Source organism: Stylophora pistillata, chromosome 5 (genome assembly GCF_964205215.1).
Source record: "Stylophora pistillata chromosome 5, jaStyPist1.2, whole genome shotgun sequence".
NCBI lineage: Eukaryota > Metazoa > Cnidaria > Anthozoa > Scleractinia > Pocilloporidae > Stylophora > Stylophora pistillata.
The window spans coordinates 18229642-18247693 of NC_142523.1; the positions used below are offsets into that span (position 1 = coordinate 18229642).

At 39.4% G+C, this 18052-nt stretch overlaps 3 protein-coding genes across 5 annotated transcripts in view; 2 read left to right on the top strand and 1 right to left on the bottom strand.

Moving 5' to 3' along the window:
- Positions 1-35: 35 nt before the first annotated feature.
- On the top strand, positions 36-772 carry LOC111331041 (mitochondrial intermembrane space import and assembly protein 40-B). The gene is made up of 2 exons (XM_022936064.2): positions 36-137; positions 210-772. The coding sequence occupies exons 1-2, from the start codon at positions 116-118 to the stop codon at positions 647-649; spliced, it is 462 nt and encodes a 153-aa protein (XP_022791799.1). The 5' UTR covers positions 36-115; the 3' UTR covers positions 650-772.
- Positions 773-1693: 921 nt separating this feature from the next.
- On the bottom strand, positions 1694-7054 carry LOC111331015 (uncharacterized). Its single transcript, XM_022936042.2, has 4 exons — positions 6074-7054; positions 5294-5563; positions 4605-4994; positions 1694-3835 (listed from the first exon to the last, which is right to left on the bottom strand). Exons 1-4 carry the CDS (start codon positions 7022-7024, stop codon positions 2879-2881), a joined length of 2568 nt encoding a protein of 855 aa, XP_022791777.2. The 5' UTR covers positions 7025-7054; the 3' UTR covers positions 1694-2878.
- A 32-nt stretch (positions 7055-7086) lies between these two features.
- LOC111331030 (regulator of nonsense transcripts 2) overlaps positions 7087-18052 on the top strand; it is a 47759-nt gene continuing 36793 nt past the window's right edge. For 2 of the 3 annotated variants that reach the window (XM_088762236.1, XM_088762237.1), the window contains exons 1-3: positions 7088-7408; positions 17354-17384; positions 17899-17976. In XM_088762236.1, coding sequence (XP_088618362.1) covers positions 7218-7408; positions 17354-17384; positions 17899-17976 — 300 coding nt within the window. In that variant the 5' untranslated portion in view covers positions 7088-7217. Of the gene's footprint in view, positions 7409-17353; positions 17385-17898; positions 17977-18052 lie in introns of all 3 variants that reach the window. The other variant, XM_088762238.1, reaches the window with a different exon arrangement.

Genomic DNA, 18052 nt, shown 5'->3' on the forward strand with positions numbered 1-18052 from the left:
GTAACGGAGCAGTACTGGAATCGAATCGAATCCTTCCCCAGTCTTCCACCGTTTGCACATGGCGTAACGATATTCCTTCTCATGTTGGATTGTAGCCGGTCCATTCTCCAAAATTATGTCATACTGTAGGGATGAGGGTAAGAATATATTATACTAAGTATTAAATAATCATGTAATAAATACCTAGTAACTCATATTTCCAATCGTAGGTAAAGATAAAGTGATTTTCGTCACTGAGGAAGACCATGCGACTCCAAGCTCTGTGACACTGAGCGAAGATGACGAAGAAGAATTAGAGGGTCTGATCAAAGAAAACGGCGAAATAAACTGGGATTGCCCCTGTTTGCAGGGAATGGCGTACGGGCCTTGTGGAGAACAATTTAAAGCGGCATTCTCGTGCTTTCATTACAGTGAAGCGGATCCAAAAGGTTCTGACTGTATTCCACAGTTTCGTGACATGCAGGAGTGTTTTATGAGGTATCCTGAAATTTATGGAAAAGATGATGAATTAGACGAAGATGATTCGATAAACATGAAATTAGAAGCTGAAAACACTAATGATGGACAAGAAAATACCACTCTTTTCGAGGAAATTGACCGTTCGCTTGTTTCTGTGAATAGTCCCGATGCAAACTCCACTTCAAGCTGACGACCTGTCTTTGCTAATGGCTGTTGTTATTAGTATAAATATTGGTTGGAGAATGTTGTTGTAACAATGTGTTTGAATTTCTCTTTCCTTTTGAAGCAATCAAAAAAGTGTTGTTGCATATGGGTTCATTCGTAAGTTTTTATTAATTAAGCTACCAATTAGTTGAAACCTTCCACGCCCGTTTTCCAAGTTAGTATCCAAGACTGTACTTGGGGAACATATAAGGGGATGAAGTTCTGTAGACACTTTGGGGTATAACCAGGTAATTTGGTTTTATCAACTGACTTCATAATGTAAATTGGCCTCTGTAAAGAGTTTCTAAAGCTGAAATTTCAAGAGTTAGTCCTTTGGTAGAGCAAATGGTTGGGTGAGCATGCCTTAGCTTAGGGTGAAATTGCACTACAAATGGCCCCTACACAGTCAAGGAACCAGTGTAATCTGCAGTGAGTAGCGTACTCATTAAGATGTTGTGAATCCACAGCCACCTTCAGCCTTAAGCACCAGTTGTCATTTATATATTATTTGGCACTCAACATAAAAAATTAATTTGGATATATCAACAAAGTTGAAATGGTAAATTAGCCACCGTAATGATTACAAAAGCTGACATTTCGAGCATTAGACCTTCGTCGGAGCGAATGACGAAGGGCTAACACTCGAAACGTCAGCTTTTGTAATCATTACGGTGGCTAATTTACCATTTCAACTTTGTTGATATATCCAAATTATTTCGTTACTCCCACCGACGCAGCCCCAAACAGTTTCTTTCGAAACTATCAGCCTTTATTCATAAAAAATTAATGGTTGCAGTGCTGACCATTGCATGCAGTGCTATTGCATGCACTCAGATTGCTTTATAATAGCCTAGTGCATATGCTTGACAAACCAGACCAGCTGAGAGAGTTATCCAAGAGCATGACACCCCATGCAGCATGAACTTTCGCAAGCACAAAGTTCTTTTCAAACAACAGTACTTAAGTGTTTCCCTTAACAGTAGCATTCCTCTGTTGATTAGAGCTCTACGGTGATTTCAAATAAGTATAGTATAGTATAGTAAACCTTTATTTAACTAGGGTAATCCCTTCAGAATACTTAAAGGTATATCTGTTATCAATAGGAGCCCTAAATTAAAAGCTAACAAAAAGTTTTAAAGATAAATAATAAGTAACTAAGTTAAAATAGTACAGTTTAACAATTAAAACTGATTCTTCTTTAATAAAAAGGTAGGGTGTTTTTGTGAAAAACAGGCAAAATTTCAGTTTAAACTACAAATTATCAAGAATTCTATAAAACAATGAAACCACAGAAAGCAATGATCCAAACCAAGGTAGAATGATAAGTCCTTGGTACTAACACCACAACGGATACCAAACTTAGAAAACACATTTGCAAGTGCAGAACCTGATCACCAAAAAGACCAATACCGCAGGTGAAAAAAACACAGTGGGCCAACTTGCATAGTTATAAAATGACAAAATTTTAAAACATCCACTCCCATATTTTACCAAATTTCTTACCCCAAAACCATACACCAAGGAAGAATTCACACTCCTTAGGACCTGGCTTAATAAACTAAAAGGGCTTTTTTTTATTTGAATCATTAAAACATTCTCTCCAAGTTCTACGTAGTATGACTTATGGTATACCATCTAGCCATAAGCCAGCCCCTGTTAACCATTTACACCCTAACATCAGTGTGTATATTCTTGTTACAGTTCTCTATTCTATGCTAGTAGACAGTAGTAATGACAAGTATCTGTTAAACAGTCAAGAGCTTCAGTTGACAATCATTTTCTTTAATCTTGTTACATCTATGTTTGAATTGGCCTTGATAATAAACCAATGAATTGCTACATTTATTCATCACTTCACATGATTGCTATGAAACAACAAAATGACCAGCTCCCAGATGGCTTGTTGGCTCACTTGGTGGAACACTACACCCATATCACAGAAGTCATGGGTTCCACTCCTGTACAGGCCCAAATTTTTTTTTCTACTAGGCTTTATTTTTACTACAGCTTAAGAAGTGTATCACTCATAATTATTCAAAGATGAATTTATCCAACATTTATCAAATAATGTCAGGATCTTTTTATTATAACAATTTTACAAGCCAGAGAAGTTTATTTTTCCAAGTAAAAGGCTTTGCAAAACATTATTGATGATGAACCTTCAAAACATTTTAACAATCATAGTTCAAAATTGCTACAGTAACTCCAACTAAGACTAAAAGCCCATGACATGTCGAGTTTGTTTTCCCTTCACTTTTAAGTGTTTCTTCACTTGTTTTGGTTGGGGTGAAGATGGTGTGTCCTGCTTCTGAACTGAAGTGGTAGGAAAAGTACCATCACCTTCACTGCTTTGTCTGACAGGATGTGACAAATCTTTTGATTTGAAGACTGTCACAGCCGGTGGTGGCACTGTATTTCCTTTTTTACTTCTCTCCTCAGTTTCATTTTTTTCTGAACCTTGTTCCACTGATGAGAACACAGGTATTGCTTCAAAACTTGTCCAATTTAACCATAGACATTTACTCAGAGGGTCTGTAGCTGTAGCCATATCAGGAAAAATTCCTAACTCTTTTACTTGAAATTGCATACAAAGAGTCTCTTTTGTAAGAACCCTTTTGTTCTTCTGATTCTTTACCAGATTTAGGCTGCAAGTCAACTCCATTCCACATCTTTTGCAAACATTTGATCCAGATTCTGTCTGCTCCAGCAACATGGTGTCAAGAATTTGTTTGTTATTACACAATACACAACAAGAATGAGGCTCTGGCAAAAGTGCTACCTCATCACAAAGAACTTTTGTGTCAACCTCAATGCATTCCACTTGATTTACAGATGATTTCACAAAGTTTTCATTTTGAACATTAGCAAGATCAATCCATTTTTGACACAAAATCTTATCTCTGGGACCAAGGTCACCAGCAACAATTGTAGCACCTTCATTGTTAGAGCTAAAGTCTACTATTGAATCTTTGCCACTTTGTAGAACAAATGGCTGGTAGAACAAATCACCAACAGATGACATTTGAAAGACAGTGAAACCCTTTTGAGGATGGGTGGTGTGTGACAGAGTGCAGATGCCAATAAGTGGTTTTGACAACCGCAAAGCACTTGCTGATGAAAAGGTGAGGCCATTCCTGAGCCCTTTGTAATACCACTCACTATAGGATGATACCTTGAACAAGAAGAATATATGTAAGGTGTAGTAAATCTTAAAACAGTTGTGGGTCTATGTTCCGAGGGTTCAGTTAAGGGAGCTTTTGGGATACACCACGGAGACCCTAGAACCCTAACTTTGTTTTGGACAATCACTTCATTTTACTGCCCTATTCGCAACAAAAACTTGTCATGTACATGTATAATTTCACAATAAAAACATGGTGTCAAAACTTTTTAATATGTCAACTCTGGGATATCTCATTTTCTTACAAAACTCAACTGAACACATGGTTATTGCACCATCTGTCACGTGACTTACAATAGTTACTTATGGGGTACCCATGAGCAATTGCTTAACGCTACAATATCAAACTCATCCAGCCACATCTGGCATTATAAAATTGCTACTTACCACAACTGTTAATTTTACAAACTTATTTAGTCCACACCCTACTGAGGAATGATAGCCTTGGTTGTTTGAGGGGTGGACAACACTATCCACTGGAGAAATCTCTATTTGGAGAATAGTGCAGTATATCTTGTCAACACATCCTCTAGAGAGCAACTCATTCATTGGATAGGGTTATCCTTCCTTTGAAAAACTAGGCCCTGATGCAGACTGACAACCTGTTCATGAGGTTACTCTAAACAGGGGACACAACCCTTGTCACAACTGAGGAAAAAAATGCCCATGAATACCTTTGTGTTGTCACCACTAAAGAGACAGCTTTTCTCAGAATTACAGCAGTCATGAGTACAGCTTGTAAGAAAAGAGGTTCAATTACCTTCCATGGAAGAGTTGTTGATTGAGGTGGCAAATAACACTCTTCTTTGGTTAGAGGGAGGACATCTCCAGCTTGGGACTGGCCTTCAGAATACTGAAAGCAGTGAGTCTGTCGATGATTTGAGCCAGAAATCACCAACACTGTATCATTACAGCCTTGAATTGTATCACAATTAACATTAATGAATTGAACTGGGTCTTCATTGTGATGTCTCCATTTTAAGACAGGGTGTTGAAGGAAACGATCATCTATAAGTAAAAGTGACTGATCAGTGGCTAATACATAGTGGTGGGTATTCTGTGGGTGACGCTGAATTGCAGACACACATTCGAAGGGGTCAACTTCAGATGACGGTATAGAGAAAAACAACCTTTGGAACAATTTTCCAGCCTATGAAAAGAAACAAAATGTTGTTTAGGTTTCATTTGCCACATAAAGTAAGATGAAAATTTGTAAGTCTGTACGGTGTCTTTCAATCGATTAAGTCAACAACAAGGAATATTATGTGTGGTCACCCGTTCAAGTATAACCCCAGCCGGCAGAGCTTAGCTCCAACAAACATGACTAATAATAATTCCATTATTGACCACAACTATACTTAAGCGGACTTTTAACATTGTCCGCCACAAGCACCTCACCTAATAGTAATTTTTTATAATCATGCTCAATACATAAACAATAAGTCCTACCCTGAAATCTAACAAGTTCATGCCTTTTGCATCTGCCAATGCAATGCATCGAGGGTTTGTAGCAAAGACACACTGGTACCATGGCAACTCTTGACTGTTACATGTAGGTGAGTTGGGTTGATGAACAGTCTGTAGAGGGTGACCACATGACCACAAGTACACTTCACCAGTTTCTGTCACGGTGATGGCTTCTCCAGGAATGTAGGGGCTAACTGCAATACACATGGCTTGTTTGCTAAGAGCTAATGTCTCTAGAGGCTCTATAGATAGCTGAGGACAAAACACAAACATCGAGGTTTAAAATTATCACCCAGAGCAATTTTCAAATCCTTGATTATCTCATTTGTTGAAAAAATTCACCCCCAAGCCTTGCCTACACTTCATTGTTATGAATATCTTTCACTTCCTGCATTAGTCATGAAGATATTATTTTGGTATCTGTGTTTGGGGAAGACTCTATGATTAAAATTCACCAATTCAAAGCAATTTAAACTTGCATGATGGCTTTTGAGAGTTGTAAGCAATCAGAGAGTGAATTTATTTTGTTTTTGTGCACTATTACTGGTCTTAAGTCAACCTTCTTGACCAGTATTGGTTTTGTAACTGTTGCTTACCCCAGTTTGAGGTCACAGGAATTTACTTTAAATTAATTCTCATGAGCCAAATGACCCAAACCTACTTGCACTGGTGAAGGTGAATTTATTCTAAGAGATCTAATACAAGTTTCTAAATGTGGGTGACTTTATTAACTAATATTCGGCCCCATGATGGTTTACTCACCCCATCTCTACATGCGCTTGGACTACTTTGGAAGAATGAACAATTATATTGTGATCGAACTCCTACGATAATGTCACTTTGACTGTACGTAGAAAAGTCAGTCTGCCTTATTTGACCATGAATCGCAAACTGCTGCTTTGAAAGAACCGATGTAAAAGACGCTGAACCAATTTCTTTTCCTTCAAACAACGGGTTAGTAGGATCCACTGAGATAAGTAGTAAATTCAAAACATCCAGGCCAGGACCACTTGGATACATGAGAAGGCCTTGATCGTTTGTCTCTGAAGAGTGACAGGATAAACAGTTTCCTAGGAAAGTATCATATTGAAATCGTGTCGTCTCCAACGCATTACTTTCTTGGAAAAGGTCATACAGCAAAAAGGGTGGGATATCTGACAAAGCACTTTCCATATCCTTCATAACCCGAGCAGCATTACTCTTTCGGTTAGCATAACCTTCCCGAAAATTATAGCATAATTTACACCGACACAAAGCCTCTTTACCCTTCCTCGGCATAAAGAAATTTGACTTAAGCGCACCACAAGTTCCCCAGGAAGAACCCTTTAGGTCAGTTTGGGCAAGGTTCGTCACGGTCGAGTACATAATGCCGGGATGATCTGCCGAAAAGTTTTCCACATGCACATTAGCCTTTCCTAAGCTGACCCAATCTTTATATAAGCGTGCACTTAGTTCATGATCAGTAAATGTTTGCTCTATTATTGCCGAAGAACGTTGATTAAGGTCAAGAAATGGCAAGCTTGTTTGGGTTGCGACCAGCTGTTGTATTTGTAAGTCGTGCGACCGGTTAGAGTATGAGACTAGCTCTTTTCCATGTTCTTCCAAGTGTAAGTTTAGCATTGAAGGACTACCATAGTCAACAAACGACTGAGAAACATTCTCTTGACTAGAGAAAGGAAAGTTGTAACCTTGGTATCCACTTTTGACCGCCATTTTGTGACTACGTTGAAAATGGTCTGGTACTTAATGCGGCACCAGGTCACGAGAGCCGCTCTGAACTCACGGAAAATCTTCAGTGAGGCGTGAAAAGATGGCGGTTAATATTTTCCTTTATCAGTGTCATTCCTAGCGCACTGAATCAATTCTCTCTCGATGTGGAAAGAAAAGAAAGAGTTGGACATTTTCCATGAATGAGGAAAAAAAGAAGGAAGAATGCGGGGAAGTGGAGCAACTTTCAGGGGGCAAAGTTTGCGCATCGGGAAACTGTCGCCAGGCGGAGGAAAACAGTGGGAAAATGAAAGAAGAAAAAGCTCAAAATCTTGGGTGCCTTTCAGCTCCAGAAAATGAACGTGACACACATATGGAGAAAAATGAAAGGTATCGATTAACTGAGAGTAAGGCTTTAACCCAAAATGAGCCTTTTATGATATGCATGCAATTCAAAATAAGGTTCCCACAATGTATTAGCTGAATTCAAATTGAAATGTTTATATTTAAGCTTCTAGATCGCATTTTGTTCCCTAGCGAACCAGTGTCCGTTGATGTTACGAGTATTTTTCACATTGAAAAAAGTTAGTTTCAGGAGTAATCCTGCAGGCATTATTAGAAGCAAAGTAACCAATGCAAATTCGGTAGCTTTCGAAAGTAGGGCTTTCTTCAAACTAAAACTGATTTACCAAAAAATTTAAAAAAGTAAATACCTTTCTGCTTGGGTTTATTTTCCATTTGTTGATTTATTCACTCCTACAAGTGCAATATTAAACTGGGTGTTTGGTGGATGAGAAATTACTTTTGCTTTCGGAAATCTAAAGCTTTGCATACACCAGAGTACAACAAAACTGGTTATTGTAAATGTTGCTTTTAGTTCGCAGGATGAGAATTTATGAGCTCAGTCTGAGTTTGTTATAATCACGTTTGAGTGAATGCTAGTCAAGTGTCACTTGAAATGAAATGCTATGGTGAAATAGTTACAACTGCTTGTTTTCCAAAACACAACCAAAAAAGATGTGTTTTTGAAGAAAGAAATTGAATATCTTTTATGATATAAATCATCAAGTCTTTTCAACTCAAAAGCTAGTCTCAAGTTATGTTCACTTGAAATCAGTTTCAAACAAAGCACATAATTTTTTTTCTAAAGGAAGCTGCTTGCACAAGTGTGGTCTTTGCAGGCTCATTTTCTAAAAAGCGGCTGGTAATGGATCCCAGTTGAACTAAGAAAATTTGTGCAGTCTTCTATACGATTGAAAAAAGCTATAGCCCTGGAAATTTCCATAAAAAAAATCCCAAAATTTGGAGATTTGCTGACAGGTTGTTGAATCAATCAGTCATGTTTGATTTGTGACTTGGTCTCGCATCCAGTTGCACAGTTGAAGCTAACCAATACAGTTTGTTCCTTTTTTACATGCCAGCAAAAACTTGAACTTCTTCCATTACCAGGGCATGAGGCACACTGGAAGCCATAGTTAGCAAACTGATCAACCTAAGCATTCAACTTTACAACATTAAAGTCAAGATGTGTGACCATATACAGATTCCTGTGATATGTAATTTTGGTGACATTTTGTTTCTGCGCATTCCTCTCTTTTATAACAGTTGTACTTGCATTTGCATGCTACTTGAGATCTGTGGAGGTGCCTAACTGTCCCTCAGCTTGTAGTTTTTGTTTGCCCATTATATTTCAGGTCATGTGATAATACTCTAGAGAACTGTTTATTTCAAATTTCCCCTCATTCATATCCATATGTATACATGATTAATGAAAAAGAAAGTTGGGGATATCCTTGAGACCTGAAAGAGGTAAATAAAATGTACAAGTTTGAGGTATTTATTGACCAACACTGTATCAAAATTTTAGAACAAAATACCTATATGTTGACTTTTTCCATACAAAAATAAACCAAAATTAATAGTCTAATTAATATTGTTGTGAAATTCTACTTATCGAAGCCAAGAAAGTATTACTTAATGCCATATTAACCATGTAAGTGAAAAACTCCAACTAACTTCTACTTTCAACACACTACAGCGAAAACTTCAAAACTAGTTTCATCAATGACCTCGTCAGTTGATAACAAACAAAAATCTAAAATACGTATGTGCACGATCCTCGCAGTAGAGAGCGCTATTTATGCAATAGAGAAAATCAGACCTGAAAAAAATCAGGCCTGTACGGGATTCGAACCACTGACCTCTGCAATACTAGTGCAGCACTCTACCAATTGAGCTAACTGGGAGCAGGCCGTTAAGTTGATTCGTAATAAACCCGTGATGATAAATCAGATACAATGAATATGTGACCCTCCACAGGATTTCCAGCATAATGGTGATAACACGGGCACGCGTGCGATGACACGCCACGCTAAGCGTGATATGTGACATACATATGCACATTTATTAACAAGGAAACGAAGAGTGTCACGGTAGCTTTTGTTTTTCCTGTCTTAACACGCTCAATCTTTTATTTTCAACAGCGTGTTAAATGACACGCTTCGTAGTGTGTTAAAGTCGTGCGATATGGCACAGTAGCACGGAAAGAGTTGTTAGGCAACCGAAGAGGTTAGGCAAGAAAGCCTTTAGTTTTAGAAGTTGCTCCGCACATTGAAAGAATGGTAGCGAAAAAGACGGCTTATGTAAAAAGTTCTTCCTAGCCAAATGCTTTCACCGTACGCTGACTTCAAGCAAAAAGACAGCTTATGTAAAAAGTTCTTCCTAAGACAAATAATGCTTTCACTGTATGGACTTCAAGCAGGGCCTAGCGACAGTTTGAAGATTCGATGGCCTGCTAAATATTATTTTCAAGCAACAATGTGTTCAAAAAGTATTGTCTAATAGAGGATTTTGTGTCAAATCAAAGTTTTTCAGAATTTTCAACGTAACGCTGCGCAATTTCTGGCCATGAAGGCAAATAAACAATGATCTAAGCATGATGAATTTTACCGCGTGGGCTTTGTACTCGTAAGAAATTCATACGTTTTTCGCTTATAACAGCAATTAAAAAAAATGTTTTGAATAAATCTGTCGTCCCCAAATATTTATAGGCCATTTTAGTCTTGCTTCCTTATTAATTGATTCCATGGAACTTGAGATCTCTTCACTGACGGACAAATTTGCATATTCCCATTTGAAATATGATCCACAGGCTCATTTGCACACATGCGAAAATATTTAGCGATTTTTACCTTTTATCTTGATTTTTGAGAGAAAACGAATTATGCACCTATCGCTTTTTTCGACGAAAATAAGTTCTTTAATTAGTCTTCTTTCACTGGAGCTTGTTTTTCGGAAAAGATGATTTTTAAAAATTTACTGCACATTCTGTTTGCTTTCTTGGTTTCTCCAAAATTGTGACTTTTCGTAGGCACGTGCTAGATCGTGTTACACGTAAGTGTCAATTGGTTAAACTCGATCTTGCTATAAATTTACGCATTTTGAAAAGAGAAAAATGGGTTTCGTGTGACAAATTGTGATTCATTGGAAGATTACAGGTGAAGTTTACAACATGAGTCAGTGATTCGATGATGAAAATAAGTTACGAATTAATGCAGTATCGCAGAGGTCAGTGGTTCGAATCCCGTACAGGCCTGATTTTTTTTCAGGTCTGATTTTCGCTATTGCATAAATAGCGCTCTCTACTGTGAGGATTGTGTGCATCATACGTAATGCAGGTTTTGCTTTAATGGAGATAGTATAATTTTTCGTACATGCAATCTCTTACAGATGTTTTGATCTGACATGAGTATTATTAACACGCGTGATATTTCGCACACCAGAGTGCAATATGACACGGCATAACATGGCTTTTGTTTTCGAACCCTTTAACACGCTTCTTTGTTTAACCTGAACACAGCTTATTGTTTATAAGGAACAAAAGAAAATTCTAATCAGGAGTGCATTGTGACCCGCTGCTACTGTGTTAACGAAAATTTCTTTTGTGTACCGTGCTAAAATAGTGTGCCTGTGTCATCACCATTATGCTGGAAATCCTGTGGAGGGTCACATATATGAAAGTTCATATATTTTGAACTGCGGTTATAGATACGTATGTGCACGATCCTCGCAGTAGAGAGCGCTATTTATGCAATAGCGAAAATCAGACCTGAAAAAACTCAGGCCTGTACGGGTTTCGAACCACTGACTTCTGCAATACTAGTGCAGCGCTCTACCAATTGAGCTAACAAGCCAACTGGGAGCAGGCCATTAAGTTGATTCGTAATAAACCCGTGATGATAAATCAGATACAATGTCGGTCTGGCAGAGAAGGCAGTCAGCATTGGTGCATTGCCTCTGTTTGAAAGGGTCTGATTTTTGGATAAAGGCTGATAGTTTCGAAAGAAACTGTTTGGGGCTGCGTCGGTGGGAGTAACGAAATAATTTGGATATATCAACAAAGTTGAAATGGTAAATTGGCCACCGTAATTATTACAAAAGCTGACGTTTCGAGTGTTAGCCCTTCGTCGGAGCGAATAGTGGAATTGTGGGTTGTGTGTGCTTTTAAAGGCAGAAAATGGAGCTACATTATTGGTGGGAGCATGGCAACGAGAAAAACATGAATAAATTAGTGGAATGAAAAGCGTTCGTTGATCCCTGTGAGATTTAGACTGCTGGTTTGAAAGATGAGCTTTTGTTCAAGATTTTTACGGCTTTCCATGCCACCTAAGTGCAAGGAAAGACCGCAGATTGCCATATTTTGCTTAGAATGCTTAGGTAAATTAAAATGTCTAGCGACTGGTTTCGATGTGTCCTTGTCATTCCCTTCCACGTCTCGAAGGTGTTCTCGGAATCGGTCACCTAGTCTTCTGCCTGTTTCGCCGATGTATATCTTTTGCAATAAGTGCAAGTTATGCAATAGATTACATTGGCGGAGGTGCACGTGAAGCATGAACTGTCATCATCAAGTTTAATGTGCCAGAAACCGTTCTTTGCGTCCATAGTGGAGAACACTTTAGCCCTGGTAAGCTCAGGAAGAATATCTTCAACTCTCAGGGTTGGGTAGTGGCTCCTCCTAAGGACTTTGTTGAGGTCATTAGGGTCCAGGCAAACACGAATCTGTCCATTAGGTTTCTGCACGATAATGAGGCTCAAAACCCAAGGGGTAGGCTCTATGACTTTTTCTATGATCCCAAGACTCTGCAACCATTCCAACTCTCGTTTCAGCTTTCCCTTGAGCACGACAGGTACTCTTCTGGGAGGATGGACCACTGGCTTAGCATTCTCTTCAATTTCCAGCTTGTACTGCCCCTTCAATTTTCCAGTGCCTTGAAACACATCTGGGTACCCCTTTAAAACTTCTTCCATCAAAAGGGGGCCCTGATTATCGCGCTTAACCCCAGTATTGACGGTCATAACATTTTGGTGTTGAACCCTGACCAAATCCATCTGCTGCATTGGATTTCCTAAAATCAGTGTTGACTGATCATCGTCCACAGCAACAAATTCAATCTGATATGTTTTGGAATTCTTGGGGTTAGATACTGCTACAGCGCACATTCCAAGAGGTTTCATGATTGTGTTGTTATACATTGTGAGTAATTTCCGCATGGGAAACAGTTGGACTTCAGTTCTAAGGAACTTTGTGGGAATCAAATTGCATGTCGCGCCACTATCCAGTTGAAACTTAACTGGTGTGTTTCCGACGTTAATTGTAGCAAACAATTTTTTAGCATATTCCAGATCGCTTGCCACATGAACCCTAACTATTTGACTTTCGTCCACTGAGTGGAGCGTGAGGCAATATTCGTCGAGCTCGCTTTCACTTTCTGATTCGACGACATACACTCTCGTTTTAGAAAGGCATTGAAAACTGAAATGATTCATTCTTCCGCAAGCAGAACACCTCTTCCCGAACGCTGGCCAACTATTCTTGGCAGCCCGATGTTTTCGACAAAAAATTTGCATCTTAGTACTTTAGGACTGGAATCTCTCGCGTCCCGATCGTCATTTTTGTGCCTCTTGTTAGCAGACTTGTCATGGCTTTTGTTAGCTGACACCTTGCTGCGCTTCGTTTGGTCCTTTAATGAGTTTACTGCTTCGCCCTCTTCCAAAGTTTTAGTACGCGTTTTCAACAACTTGGCTGCTGTTCAAATGCTGAGGCCTTTGTAAATCAAGATCTGGGATCTTAAGCAGTTGTTCTCGAAGCTGCCAGTCCTGGATTCCACAAATGATCCGGTCCCTCACCAACGAATCTTTAAGATCACCAAAGTTACACGTCGTCGCCAACAGCTTCAAATCTGAAATGAACTTTTCTTGTGATTCACCCGGGTCCTCAGTGCGGGAGAAAAACTTGAACTGTTCCTTCAGCTGCATTCTTTCTGGGATTACAATGCCCGTCAAACGCTTTTAACACCTGCGTCAAGGTTCTTTCTGACGCAGTAATTTCGAAGGCCATCGTCTCATAAATTTCTCTTCCTTGACTGCCGATTAAATACAGAAATAACTTTACTTTCGTTGCTTCGTCTCTTCTGTTTATTGCCAGATCCATGTACAATTCTAATTCTTGCTTCCATCTTTTCCAACTTTCAGCCAAGTTTGTCGCATCAAAGTCTAGCTGAGCTGGAGGTTTAAGCTGTGCAATCCTGTCAGTCACTCCCGCATTTGCACTTGCCTGTTGTCCGTCTGTCGGCATTGTAGGTTTCTTTCGAACAGTTTCTGTCTATCCCGCACTCACTCCTGACACCATGTTTAGTTACGAAAGAATCGTTTTTAATGTCTCCCATCAAGTGTTACACCAACTGCCTCGTTATTACAAACATCCGTCCCTTAAGTTTGAACACTCAAACGAGGCTACTACTAAACAATGCCTGTTGTTACAGTAGGCAGCCAACGCTGACCGTACTACTTCTTTTTGAAACTTTGATCGTAACCAGAATATTGAAGACATAACATCATGTGGTTGATGTGAGCAACAACAACCTCCCAGGGTAACTCTTTGTTACAGTTAGAAGAATCCTTAACACTTCCTGTGTAAAACTTCCCTCCTCAAATCTTTCGTTGAACAGATGTGAGGAGGAGTTGAGAAATCTGGGGTTACTGAGGTTTTGCCCACAATGCAAGACTAACAGAGGCCCACCTTCCACCATCACAGGTTGTGCTACAGATGAGAACAGAACCAAGAGATTTCAACCTTGGCTACCACCGGTTGAGCAGCCAGACAAGGTTACTACCAGAAAGATGTGACCTCTCGGGAAAACGTTCCGAACGCTTAGCCATTCATCGGCCGTTTGACTGGATTGGCATGCCGTTTGAACGACTCAAGCTATCCGTTCTTGAATATTCATCATCCGTTCGAACCGTTCGAGCTATCGGTTTAAGAAACTTCATCATCCGTTCGAACACCTCTAGCTATCCGTTCTTGAATATTCATAATCCGTTCAAACGCCTCCAGCTATCCGTTCCTGAATATTCATCATCCGTTCGAGAAAATTCATCAGCCATTCACTTCACACTTTGGCAACGATGGTAGAAACATTTTCGGTGTGATCGCAATCCATATCTTCTATCGTTGAATTCTTCATTTTGTGATTGTGTGAAATGGCGGTAATTGACACAAGTTGTTAGCAGTTACCAAGGCAACACATTTTTGATGGAGTGACAGGGAAGCTGGGATTATGGAAATTTAAACCTGAATTGAAGTTGAGAACTATGCTTTTCGCGTGCAAGTTCCTTGGTTGTACCTTATCTTAATCGGTCGAATTCAATGCTAAAAATATTAATTATAATCCATTTGAATGCGCCGAAAGCAAAGTCGAGTTATTCAAACGATTGAGTTTCGACTCGTTTCAAGTTATCTTTTCACAGATTGTGTCAAATACCTCGCGTTACTAAACACCGCGTCACCCAACGCGTGACGCTTTCATGAAATAATCCTTTGCTTTGGCTCAAGACAAGAGCTTGGGACGCCTGTGTCGGCATTCGTTTTGACGAAACCATCTGTTCAAATAGTTTCTACACGCCATCACTTGTTCGACCGCTTAGCCGTTTATCCATTTGATCTCATCTGTGAGGCTCATCTCAGTGTTCGAAAAATTAGCCGTTCATCCCTTCGATAATTTTCATTAGCCGTTCATCTGTTCAACCTCATCCGTTCGAAAATTTTAATTAGCCGTTTATCCATTCGACCTCATCCGTTCGAAAATTTTAATGAGCCGTTCACCCATTCGACCTTGTCCGTTTGAATTTTTTCACTAGCCATTCATCCGTTTGACCTCATCCATTCGAAAATTTTAATTAGCCGTTCATCCGTTCATAGTATCTGTTTCAGACGGCTTTCCAAGCCGTTCATCACCCGTTCGCTTGCCGTTCCGTTCACTGTTCGAACGGCTACCGTTAGGAACGTTTTCGCGTGGGAGGTCACAGATGTTGACGGGGGGGGGGGGGGGGACCAGGTTGTCCTATTATTTATCATGAAGAACCACCTCTATACATTCAACGATCAGATCAAGTTGCAGACAGAGGGAGGTCCGATAGGGCTTGAGCTTACTGGGGTCTTGGCCCAGTTGTTTATGGTCTGGTTGGACAGACAAATGGTAAAGAAGCGAGAAGAAAGCGGGGTGGGGTTACGGGTGTACAAGAGATAAATGTGGTTATGAACGCTTCTGCGGCTGGTATCAGATTTGAGGAGGGAAGTTTTACCCAAGATGAGAACTTTGCACAAATAGAGCAAAACCTCAAGCCGGATAATCGATGCATGCTGTTGTTTCAGTCAATTGGAAACAGCATACACCCTTGTATAAGATTAGAGGTTGACTACCCGTCGCAACACGTGGATGGAAAACTACCCATACTCGGTTTAAAAGTCTGGATAGAGAAGACAAGGCGTGAAGGTGATGGTGGGCAACACCATGATATACAGGTCATGCTACATGAGTTCTACTACAAAGATGTTGCCTCCAGATCTGTGATAAATGCAAGATCGGCCTTATGGTGGAGTTGCAAGAGAACAATACTTACGCAGGAAGTGTTGAGGATTCTTCTCAACTGTAGCAGAGAGTTACCTTGGGAGGTCGTTGTTGCTCACGTCAACCACATGATGTTACGTCTTCAATATTCTGGTTACGATCGGAAGTTTCGAAAAGAAGTAGTACAGTCAGCATTGGCTGCCTACAACCAACTAGTGGAACTGGATGCGAATGGTGAGAAGCCAATGTACAGGCCAAGGTGGTGGAGGGCACTCGAATGGACATGAGAGAGAAAGAAGAGACATGACAACTGGTTTAGAAAGGGTGATTATGACACAGTGATTTTCATACCAGCAATGCCTGGTTCCCGCATTAAACGCCGGTACATGAGAGAGATCAAAGCCACGAGGTTGTTGAGCAATCTGGAACAACCCTTAAAGCCATGCCCCAAAAATCAGACCCTTTCAAACAGAGGCGATGCACCAATGCTGACTGCCTTCTCTGCCAGACTGATGGAAAGGGATCATGCCGAAGTACGGGTATTACATAGGAGTTGGTTTGCCATGCTTGTAAATCGAAATATGTAGGAGAGACATCCAGAAGTGTGTATACTTGTGGTAGAGAACACTTCCCTGCTTTAGAATGGCGAGAGGAGAGCTCTGTTCTGTGGAGACATTGTTGTGACAGGCATGATAGAAATGAAGTAGGCTTTGAAGTGAATGTGACGGGGGTTTTTCGTAATGATGCAATGTTGAGGGAGATAACGGAGTCTGTATCGATAAATAAGGTTGAAGAGGGAAATTTAATCAATTCCAAAAGCGAATAGAATTATGTCAACATCCCGAGGGCAGTTATGGCAATGTAACAGTTCTAGAGACCTGGTTCCGAGTGGCTACTTTTCGTGTGTTACTACACAGCGTGTGCGTTTTTTCAAAATATTTCAAATTTTTAGATTTTTGTTTGTTATCAACTGACGAGGTCATAGACAAAACTAGTTTTGAAGTTTTCGCAGTAGTGTGTTGAAAGTAGGAGTTGAGTTTTTCACTTACATGGTTAATATGGCACTAATTGATATTACTTACTATAAAGGTTTGATCCTTAACTGCCCTTTTATGCTTTCCCTTATAAGCATGACTGGTACATTGTTTTATCAGGCTGCCTGTAACCAATCATTTCTGAGAATTTTGTTGTAATTTTGATTACCTGGGAATTGATCCCAGGTAATATGTTTTATATCTTTTAAAGGTGAGTACTCTATCATATAATTACTAATTAAAATTGATATGTTTTACTGGCAGTTGTAGTCTGTGCTGGACATTAAAGCTAAACTTGTAGAATTGCTTAATAATTCATGCTTCTTAGTATCTTAAAAGTAAACGTATTGACTTTTTATTTGAATAATTCTCTATCTGTTCCCTTTTTTTTTCAGTGGAGATCAGCTAAAACAGAAAGACATCATGGTACAGTAGAACTTGGAATGGCTGTTTTGAGTACAATAGAGTAATCACTCAATATTAATTATTTGTAAATGATTATTTATTTCAATATCGTGGACTGAATTTTAAGGATTGCATTGTTAACACCACCAAAGCTGGTTTCCCCCCCCCCCTCCTCCAACCTTGTCTTTGAAACACACCATTGACAGAAGTAAAAATTTTGACAGTCTATGTTCTTGTGAGATGTACTCAGTATTGTTTTTCTATTGGCAAAAAAAAAAAAAAAAATTAATTTCCAAAGTTTGTGTTAGTTTTCCCTCCAATTTACTTCTATATCCTGACAAGTAATGCATCAAATTGAAAATCTGTCAACATTGTGATAGAAGTCAGCTGGGAATCTATAGCATTTGTGTCATATGAACAAGATATTGAGAATATCTTGGTTTAGCATCAATCCTGTTTTTCACCCAAGATTCCCTTCAACATGAATTTACAGCGTATTATTATAAAATTGGTATTAATGTCATCATTTTTCAAGGATGAAACCAAAGTGGACAGTACCAAAGAAAAGGAGGATGAGAATGAAGAAGAATTAAGAAAGGAAGAGGAAGAAGTGGTGTGTATTTTCTTTACTCTCTAAAGATTTGTACATTGTACAGGTGGAAGAACAATAGGAGACGTAGTCCCCTACT